Source organism: Drosophila obscura, unplaced genomic scaffold, assembly GCF_018151105.1.
Source record: "Drosophila obscura isolate BZ-5 IFL unplaced genomic scaffold, ASM1815110v1 contig_189, whole genome shotgun sequence".
NCBI lineage: Eukaryota > Metazoa > Arthropoda > Insecta > Diptera > Drosophilidae > Drosophila > Drosophila obscura.
The window spans coordinates 2,295,704-2,304,954 of record NW_024542777.1 but is presented as its reverse complement, the minus strand read 5'-3'; the positions used below and the strand labels follow the sequence as shown (position 1 = coordinate 2,304,954).

At 41.6% G+C, this 9,251-nt stretch overlaps 2 protein-coding genes and 2 non-coding genes across 4 annotated transcripts; 3 read left to right on the top strand and 1 right to left on the bottom strand.

Annotated features, from left to right (window-relative positions):
* The first annotated feature begins 6,439 nt into the window (after window positions 1–6,439).
* LOC111073223 (40S ribosomal protein S12) lies at window positions 6,440–7,496 on the top strand. Its single transcript, XM_022365433.1, has 4 exons — window positions 6,440–6,463; window positions 6,553–6,595; window positions 6,800–6,934; window positions 7,120–7,496. Exons 2-4 carry the CDS (start codon window positions 6,579–6,581, stop codon window positions 7,385–7,387), a joined length of 420 nt encoding a protein of 139 aa, XP_022221125.1. The 5' UTR covers window positions 6,440–6,463; window positions 6,553–6,578; the 3' UTR covers window positions 7,388–7,496.
* Window positions 6,653–6,723, top strand: LOC121404218. The gene has a single exon (XR_005967818.1). It is a non-coding gene; the product is annotated as a small nucleolar RNA U18 (small nucleolar RNA).
* Window positions 6,975–7,046, top strand: LOC121404217. The gene has a single exon (XR_005967817.1). It is a non-coding gene; the product is annotated as a small nucleolar RNA U18 (small nucleolar RNA).
* Window positions 7,494–9,199, bottom strand: LOC111073219 (zinc finger MYND domain-containing protein 10 homolog). The gene is made up of 3 exons (XM_022365429.2): window positions 8,221–9,199; window positions 7,682–8,154; window positions 7,494–7,611 (listed from the first exon to the last, which is right to left on the bottom strand). The coding sequence occupies exons 1-3, from the start codon at window positions 9,079–9,081 to the stop codon at window positions 7,554–7,556; spliced, it is 1,392 nt and encodes a 463-aa protein (XP_022221121.1). The 5' UTR covers window positions 9,082–9,199; the 3' UTR covers window positions 7,494–7,553.
* Between the last annotated feature and the right edge of the window lie 52 nt (window positions 9,200–9,251).

Here is a 9,251-nt window from a genome sequence, read left to right as displayed (position 1 = left end):
TGACTATCATCAGTACATGCAGGGATTCTCTGCTTTGAGTGTAATTTAATCATTATTTCCTATAGGATTCCCATTAAAAAATGGTAATTACACGGTACCGATAAAGATTTTGTGATTCAAAATGCATTGAGATATCAAATGTCGTTGCTGATAAATATGTATTTATACCAATGGCCGGTTGTGGAAACACTAATAATGGTAGCAAAGCCAAACGATTTTTTCAACAGCCAAACTTGACTGCTTCAATAACAGGCGTAAGCGAAACTATAATACATTCTATAGCCACATTTTGCTATCCATGGCTTGTGCGTACACCGTAAATTCTGCCGCATTTCGAAAATACGCATATAAAACAGCGGAAGTCATTAACAATTTTGTTTAACATTTTTTGTTATGCTAAACTGTTCTTTGCACGTGCTTGAGGCAAATACTACAATACGCCATTTTTGTTGTGCACAAGGGTTAAGGTTTCCGCAAAAAATTTGTCCGTACCCAACCTTTTACTACAACAAGCGAGCGCGCACTGAACGTTAAGGTCCTGAAACCCGAGCGATTCGGCAGCCGACGAGACCACCTTAATAATTGCATCATGCGCGCGGGGTATTTCTTCCATTTTCTGCTTTCGGCTTCGTAAATGCCTCGACCCGCGTCGACGGGAATAGGTCCAGGGCCGGATTAGCAGTTGCCGAGGCCCCCCTAGGGCTAACAGACAAATTTGTTGAAAAAACAAAACTCCAAATAATGAATAAAAAATATAATAGCCACTGAGAAAAATACAAAATAAAGGAGGGCCCCAGATTGATGGTTGCCCAGGGCCCGGTTGAGGGTTGATCTGGCCCTGAATAGGTCGAGTTTGGTTTTAATGTTGTTATTTGTTTGCATTGTGTGTATTTACAGTGCACTATGGGGAAAATTCCAATTTTTCGGGTATTAATTAATAACTTTTAAGCTAAGCAAGATTTTTCGACGCGGTTTTTTGATTAATGTTATGTACACCCTAAGAAACATTATTGGAAAAAGTAGGCGTGTTACCGCCCACAAATTAAAAAAAAAAAATTATTTATTTATAAAAAATTGGAATATCTTTATTAATATTTATTGACTATAATACTCCTTTATACATAAAAATAAAGTTTTACTTTTGGAAAAACTTCATTTTGATGAAATTCAGGAGCTAAAGAAACAATAGTTAATATTAATAGAAATTTTCTTAGTTTCTTAATTCATCTTCGAAATCCTTAAAAGTTTGATATGGGCCTTCAATTTCACATAATAAGATTATTTAAAAATCGATTGGAAGGGCAAGGCTTTTATTCTTGCTGCTTGAATCCACAAAGAGACATTGCTCTTGAGTTTTTGATAGAGCTGCTGCTTGTTTTTTTAGCTCTACCCCTTTAACAAGTAAGCCAACTTTGGATGACCAATTTGTCGATTATTGTTCCTATTTGAGTCGCTTTTGTATAATTTTGTTGTGCTCATTAACCAATTTTAATGCTTTTTTCAAAATATTTTTTGTTCCGCATGCATTTTTTCCATTTGGCATTCAAGTTTCGGCACACAATTTGACTTTTACTCTTTAAATATAGCACATGTTTTAAAACATGAATGTTTTTATTAAATCTCTTAAAAAAATCCAGAATCGGCTTTTCTTGATTGCATTTGCCTTTTTCCTTGCGCCATACATCAAACAGCTGCGCGTTTGAAAACTCGAAGTCCGCTGAAAAAATTTAATTTTCGCAGATAGTGCGCAAAAGTGTGCATTGAGACAAACTGCCTTTAAATTAAAATTATTAGCTCTACGACATACAATTGGACGTACACTTATCAACCCTTATGGTTTTTTTATATGTCTCCACGAACTTGAAAAATATTTCCAAGAAATGTGCTTTGAGAACGTTTCCTACTTTTACAAAATATTAATAGAACACGCACAACTACAAAGTATTAGTACAACCATTACATAGTTAAAACCCATGTGATTGCTATCCTGTTTAAATTTCACAAAAAGAATGTTTCGCGTTTGAATAGTGGCATTTTGAAGTGCTTTTCTACAGCAACAGCTGACTTTAACAGCTGTTAGACTTAACAGTGATATGTTATATAACATTTTTGGTATTGGACTTTATAGTTTGAAGTTTTCTTAATATGTTACCAAAAAAAAAAAAACCACCAATTTTAATACTTTGGGAAAATGACTAAATACCCGAAAAATGGGAATTTTCCCCATAGTGCAGTGGAGACTCAGCCAAAAAGAGGTGGCAAAATTAAAAAATATTTTATGAACGCTTTGAATAAAATAAATGTACACATCTAGTAGAACATTTTCCAGAGCTTTAGCGAATCTAATTTTCAAGATAATTTTAGTTTAGGAGATATGAGCAGAGATATGATATGAAATGTAAAAAAATGTATTGTGTAGTCCTTATATAGACCTGTTTTTACGATCCATATAATTGCATTTAAAGATTTGTTTGCGGCAGGTCAGCTCAGGTCCTACATCAGCCTCAAAACAAAACGAAAAACCAATTCAAGCGGCCAAAAGTTGTAGAACCCACACAAGCTGAGTAAGTGAGAAATCTCAAGCAAAAAAAATTATTCTATGCATACAATCATATATTTTGGAGTGTTACACGTACACACATACATGCTTGCTGTCCGTCGGCTCGTGTCAAGTCATGAGCCGAACGTGGTCATTCCCAGAGCCGAACGCGATTGGCCCCAGAGCCGAAGACCTGGGATTGTACGCTGCAAACTCAGCTGCGCCCCTTTCGTTGAATGAACTGGCCCATCTATATACTGTATGGTTAGTGGTTCAGTCTTTCGACTGATCCCTGGTGGCTGGATCTATATTGATTGGCCAAAAAGGAGTGGCCTGGATCCAAACTGCAATTCCGTGGCCGGACCAGTTCCATGGGAAGCCTGCAGTGTGCCATTTCCTTATTTGTCATCTGAAATGGGAAAAACACAATCATTAACTAGAAAACCAAATCGAAGCAAAACTCCCGCTCTGTGGCCGGACCAGTGCTATGGAAACATTTGGCCGTCATCAAATTCCTGCAAAAGAAATTGCAATCGCTATTAAGGAACACTACAATTAAACATTGGCTCTACAATAATGCAAGTCATTTCGACACACCCAGTTACATTGTTTTTTTTTTTGTATTCATATATTTTACTTTAACTTTAGCGTGGCTTACACCTAGAACAATATCAATAACAGTAAGGGGTGACGGACAGGGGGTGATGGGGGGTAGGGGTCGTGCGTCTAGAGGTACTGCCGGAAGGCATTGCTTCGCCGCCGCGAGGACACCTACTCCGTCCGTTCCTTCCGCCTTCTCTCCAGGGACCTAAGCGTTCTCATCACGCTACAGGCGAACACCGCGGCCGCTTCCCAAACTCTTGGCTCAGCCAGCATCAGCGGCACCAGAGTTTCCGCGCTTATTTTAGCCCCTGCTGCGGCTTCCAACTCCTGCCGCTCGTAGCCGAACCTGTGGCACTCAAAAAGAACGTGCTGAGCGTCTTCCACTATCCCAGTGCCACACTCTGAACACCAATCCTCCGTCTCGTGGCCAAAGCGCTTGAGATAGCTGCGGAAACAGCCGTGCCCGTTCAGAGACATTGTGTGTGTGTGTGTGCTGGCGGCCGGACACGTTTGGTTTGATTCGCTGAATTCGCTTCAACCAATGAAAATGGTGTGAAAATAAACCTTCAAGGTACATAAAATCAAGGTATGGCTTTCGTTATCATCTGCGAAACAATTTCTGGATGTGTTGTATTTATATCCCCGAATAGTTCCGACATATTTACCCTTGGAGATTGTCCGAAACTCTCCAGCTTTCCGCTATTTAAATGAGTCAGGCTGAATGGGATCCCATCGAGGGCCAATTTGCGCCTGAGTACATCCTGAATCTGGTTTTGGCTCCTGAACGTGCACTCCGCGCACATTTTCGGGGGATTTATTTCCTCAATGGTTGGGAACTGTTGTTCCAATCTTTGTGCTGATCCAAACCAATTGGGGGGAAGTCTTCTCTTAATAAAACGAGAAGGAACGTGTGAGTCGCTTATGGGGACTCGACTCTATTTATACCCGTACTCAGTCAGTATATACATTTTTGAGCATATGATTTTTAGAGTTTTAGAATTAAAAAAAAATATGTTATCTACATATACATATACAATGTGTAACATGTAGATTGTACATGTACCATTTAGATTCTACATCTCCTCCGCTGGGGGTTGCTCGCGCACTGAACGCGGCAGAATCTGCGAGCGAGAAAGATAATCAATAGCGTCAGCAGCGCTGGAGAAGGAGGGGGATCCAACAGAAAATTAATTTCTTCATTCTGGCTATAATTATGATCCGATCTGATTCAGATTAATCTGGTAGATATGAGCATTCTCTACGATAATGCGTTTTTAGTTTTATCGTATCTTTAAAACTGTGCCTGCCACAGATTTTCGTCTTTTGTGGGGGCGGATGGGGGCGGGGCGAAATTTTGAAATACACTTGTAGCAGTGTGATATCACATGAGTCTGGAAACCAAATTTGGTTTCTCTAGCTCTTATAGTCTCTGAGATCCAGGCGCTCATCAAGACGGACGGACGGACAGACGGACAGTCGGACAGACGGACAGACGGACAGACAGACAGACAGACTCGGCTATTGATGCTGATCAAGAATATATATACTTTATGGGGTCGGAAACGTTTCCTTCTCTGCGTTACACACATCCACTTTTACCACAAATCTAATATACCCCTTAACTCTTTTTTGAGCACAGGTATAATTATGGAATACGATTTCATTCAATAAAATAGAACGTTATCCCATTGTTGCCCAGGGGGGTATTTAATATTTCCACGAAATTTATGTAACTTTATAATATTTTTTTCGCATTACAGGTAAAAGATATTTTTGTTTTGTAAGTAAAGAGGAGGATGGAGCTGCAAGGAGCCTTTACAAACAGTATTATTTTCCGCGGCTTAACAAAGGGTGCTCAACTTTTTAAATAGAGAGGTGTAAGTGGGTTAAGCCTGCCCTGGTTTTTCTACCCTGGCTTCTATGCCCGGGAAACCTACAAATTCAAACAAAATAGAAGGAAACGCTAGATAAAACCAAAAATATGTTTTGAAACAATCTAAATTAAATTTTTTTATTTATTTAAATAGACAAAACTTGAAATTAATGTTTTAAATTTATAGTATTTAATGGTATTTCTCGAAACTGAAATAGTAATTAATGGTATTTATATTATGGCCGAATGGTATTTTTGATCGTTATCGTCACTTTCACGCTGACGATTTCTCTTAGAGCTGTAAAAACCTCGATAGTAGCAACACTTGATGTTTTCGATAGTGATAGTCCAAACTATCAATATGTTCGATACTATCGTAATAAAAAAGTATAACAAATTATTTAAACCTATTTTGATTAAACAATTCAGATTGCCTGGCATATATACAGATTTGGCCTTTTTTAAAGAGGTAAAATAAAAAATATATATTTTATATATATCTATATATTTATATATTTTCTTAAAGATAATGGTTTTAACTAACTGGCCGCGTTGTCCGTCATTATTACAACCACTTTTTGAAAAAATTCAGAGCCGATTCTAAAGTGAACAGACATCAATATTACTCAAGATTGTTTGAAGTTTTTGGATCATGGATGAATGCATGTCCTTGATATAAATGTCTCGAATCTGATAACGACTGGGTACTTTGTACTTCGGATCCTAATCCTAATCCTAGTTTTCTACGATATAAATGGGCTCAACGTCCGTGGCGATCATTAATGCCACTTCCCGATCGATGCCACTCTTACGTTTTGAAGTGGCTGCATACGTATTTTTATTTATGACCTGGATGCTTCCTCGACAGATGGTCTTTAATAGCGTTTTTACACTAGGCGCGTCTGCTATCGATATCGGAATAGACGCAATGAAGCAGAAAATGCGTCTACATTGGCACGTGCGTATTAAATTTTGATTCGGGTGCTTATTGACAAGGAAAGAAAAATAAATTTTGGAAAATCAATAGAATTATGCAAGACGACAAGAAAATGGACGAAAGAGAATTGATTCTCATATTTATTTATTATTTTCAGACATTTCTTTGTAGAGTTTGTGTGAAAATGTGCTGTTAGGCGCAAAAACAAACGAATATATCGAATAGACGCACATGAATCAGAGACCGACGCAACTTTTTGCCACCGCTAGGGCCCTATGCTTAACCTATGTAAAACAAACTGCGTCTCCGGCAAGACGCAAAGGAGCATGAAGAAGCCTAGCCTATTGAATTGGACGTGTTATCGCTGGTACGCGTAATGATAGTGCAACTTGCTACGCGATACATCGATGGTGAAAAAAACAATCGATGGTGACCAGCCACCTATCGATATTATCGCGAGTATCGTCGATGGTTTGACAGCTCTAATTTCTTTCTTTCCGGTTGTCTAAAGGTGCGAATGTGTATAAAATTTGGTCCGATTTAATTCGCCGAAATGCGTGACATCCTGACATATAATGTGTTTTTTATTATTCATTGCAGTGAAGTGAATCCTCAATCGCTAAAATATGGCCGACGTTGATGTGTAAGTCGTCATTTAGTGGGTGAAAATGGATGTTTATGCCTTTACCCGCCATTTGGGTTTCTGATGATATTAATTGGTCCGTGTTTATGAATTTACATTGATTATAAATTCTCCAATTACTGACAAATCAAGGCTAAATGAAGTTTTCGGTGCAGTTTGTGTAATGAATAAGTAATTAATGGTTGTATTTCCGCATTATTGCAGTGATGTGCCCTCCGCTGCCCCCGTCCTGGATGGCGCCATGGACATAAACACTGCTCTGCAGGAAGTGCTGAAGAAGTCTCTGATTGCTGATGGTCTCGTGCATGGCATCCACCAGGCTTGCAAGGCCCTGGACAAGTAAGTGGGCCAAAGACCCGATCTGGTTGTGGCGCGAGTGCCTCTGATGAAATTAATTGGTCCGTGTTTATGAATTATCCATTGATTAAAAACCTTCCAATTGCTGAGCACATGTTCGCAAACCGGTTTTCGCCCTGCGCGAGCTCATCAATTCTCTTTTTCTAACATATTTTTCTTTTGGACAGGCGTCAGGCCGTTCTGTGCATTCTGGCCGAGTCCTTCGATGAGCCCAACTACAAGAAACTGGTCACTGCCCTGTGCAACGAGCATCAGATCCCCCTGATCCGCGTGGACTCGCACAAGAAGCTGGGCGAATGGTCCGGCCTGTGCAAGATCGACAAGGAGGGCAAGCCCCGCAAGGTGTGCGGCTGCTCGGTGGTGGTCATCAAGGACTTTGGTGAGGAAACACCCGCTTTAGATGTGGTTAAGGACCATCTCAGGCAGAACAGCTAGACCTTATGCTGTCCCCTGTCTGTTGAATGAGAGACTACGTGAAAGTTTTTTATGCTAATAAAAATAAAAACGTAAGAAATCCATAAAATAAAAGAAATTGACCCTTTTACAATTTTGGATTGTTCTATTTTAACGACTCTGAAACGAAACATGGAACAAAATCAAATTAAGAACTGTCCTTGCAGGCAGTTTTGTGCTGTGGCCAGTCCTTTAGTTGGCACTCACTGCAAAACAAGCGCAAGCGGATTATAATGTGAGCAGATCTCTGATTGAGAATCGAGTATCATGGCTTACCGTGAGCAATAGTGAACCTTCTTGCAGTTGGCGCACTTCTTTTTGGCCTGAGCATGGCAAGTGGCGCACTTTTTCATCTGCTCTCCTGCTGCAGCGTCGCCGCCAGCCCCAGAATCCGGCGGAGACGCAGACACTGGCTTCCCCTCTTGCACATTCAGATCCTCCATATTCTGCTCTAGCTCGCACAAGAGCTCTGTGCCGTAGGCAGCACTCAAGCGGCTGGCTAGGTCACAAATCTGCTTCTTGTCCATGCTAAGAAATACTGAGTCCTGAGCTTGGGCTATCTGATAGAAGCCGCCATCGCGATCAACCTCCTTGGTGAGGTCGTTTTGTATTTGGGGCAGATCTTCCAACAGAAGAGGCTGCGATTTGGCCGCAGTATTGCCGCTAAGGGTCAAGCGGCTAAGGAATTGCTTCAGCCCAATGAGCGCGGGCAGCTGGTCCAAGAGGGTTTCGTGCATTAGACCCAAGAGCTGCGGAAGATAGGACAGTCATTCAAAACGTTTATGGGGAGTGGGAGCGCCCCCTCCAGCCTTCACCTTCGATAGCTGCTTGCAACGCGCCTCGTTCAGCTCATAGTTCTCCATGATCTGGGGATTTAGAAGCAGCTGATGCACACAGAACCATGCCTGTGCCTCGGGCTTGACTATCTTGGCGGCATCTTCCACATTGGTCCACTTCTCGTCGATAAACTTTTGCAGCCCCTTGCTGGTCTTACGCTGCCAGGGGCGGAAGCAGAGCACATCCACCATTAGCCAGGGGATGTCGTGGGTAAACAGCAAGCGACGAGTGGCGCTCAGGTGAAAGAGCGACACGTTGTCGGTCAAGTAGTTGAGAATGGAGATGCAGCGTAGGCCGATCTTGTATATGAAATTGCGTTTCTGGCGTTCCAGCTCGGTGAGCACAGCCTCGTCAACGTCCACCTTTGACTCGTTCTCGTGATAGCCCATGCTGACTAGTCCAATCACCTGAGATACCGAATGGGCACAGTAGTCGATGAGATCCAGCACCGATTCCTGCAGCGTCTCGCAGCCACTGGGGTGGTAGAGACACATGTCCAAAAGAGCCACCAGTGCCGCCTCATGGTACATCACCGTGTAGATGAGGAAAGTGGCCTGGGGATTCGGGTCGATCTCCAGCAGATGCGGCAGGACCCGAGTCTTCCACAGATTCACGCAGTAGGCCTCGTGTATCAGCAAGCGCAGTTTGTCTCGTGAAATGAGGAATTCTTTGACCTCCTCTTCGCGATTCTGGGCCGCCTCGTAGGCAGCCTGCTGACTCAGCTTGATGACCATCTCGTGCACCTCTAGCCATTTGCTGTTGCCAACGTCCCGCACCTCAAATCCGCGAATACTCTCAACGAAAAAGTACAGCTCCTCGGGATAAACAAAGTTTACCATTTTGTTTTCTTACGTTAAAAATAATTTGCTCTCTAAATTTATTTGCTCCAACTGTGCCCGGGTTTGGCTTGTGACTGATTTTTTGAGTAGGAGATAGGTAGGTAGGTAAGTATTTGTGGTTGCCATGGCAGGCAGCGGTTGCTACGATTATATTTTCTAACAGGGCTAGG

Bases quoted from the DNA above. Each gene is read 5' to 3' on its own strand.
- LOC111073219 (XM_022365429.2), bottom strand. From the start codon at position 9,081: ATGGTAAACTTTGTTTATCCCGAGGAGCTGTACTTTTTCGTTGAGAGT. The intron at 8,155-8,220 runs GTGAAGGCTGGA...TATCTTCCGCAG, and splicing joins GTTGCAAGCAGCTATCGAAG to CTCTTGGGTCTAATGCACGA. The intron at 7,612-7,681 runs GTAAGCCATGAT...CTTGTTTTGCAG, and splicing joins AAGGTTCACTATTGCTCACG to TGAGTGCCAACTAAAGGACT.
- LOC111073223 (XM_022365433.1), top strand. The intron at 6,935-7,119 runs GTAAGTGGGCCA...TCTTTTGGACAG, and splicing joins GCTTGCAAGGCCCTGGACAA to GCGTCAGGCCGTTCTGTGCA.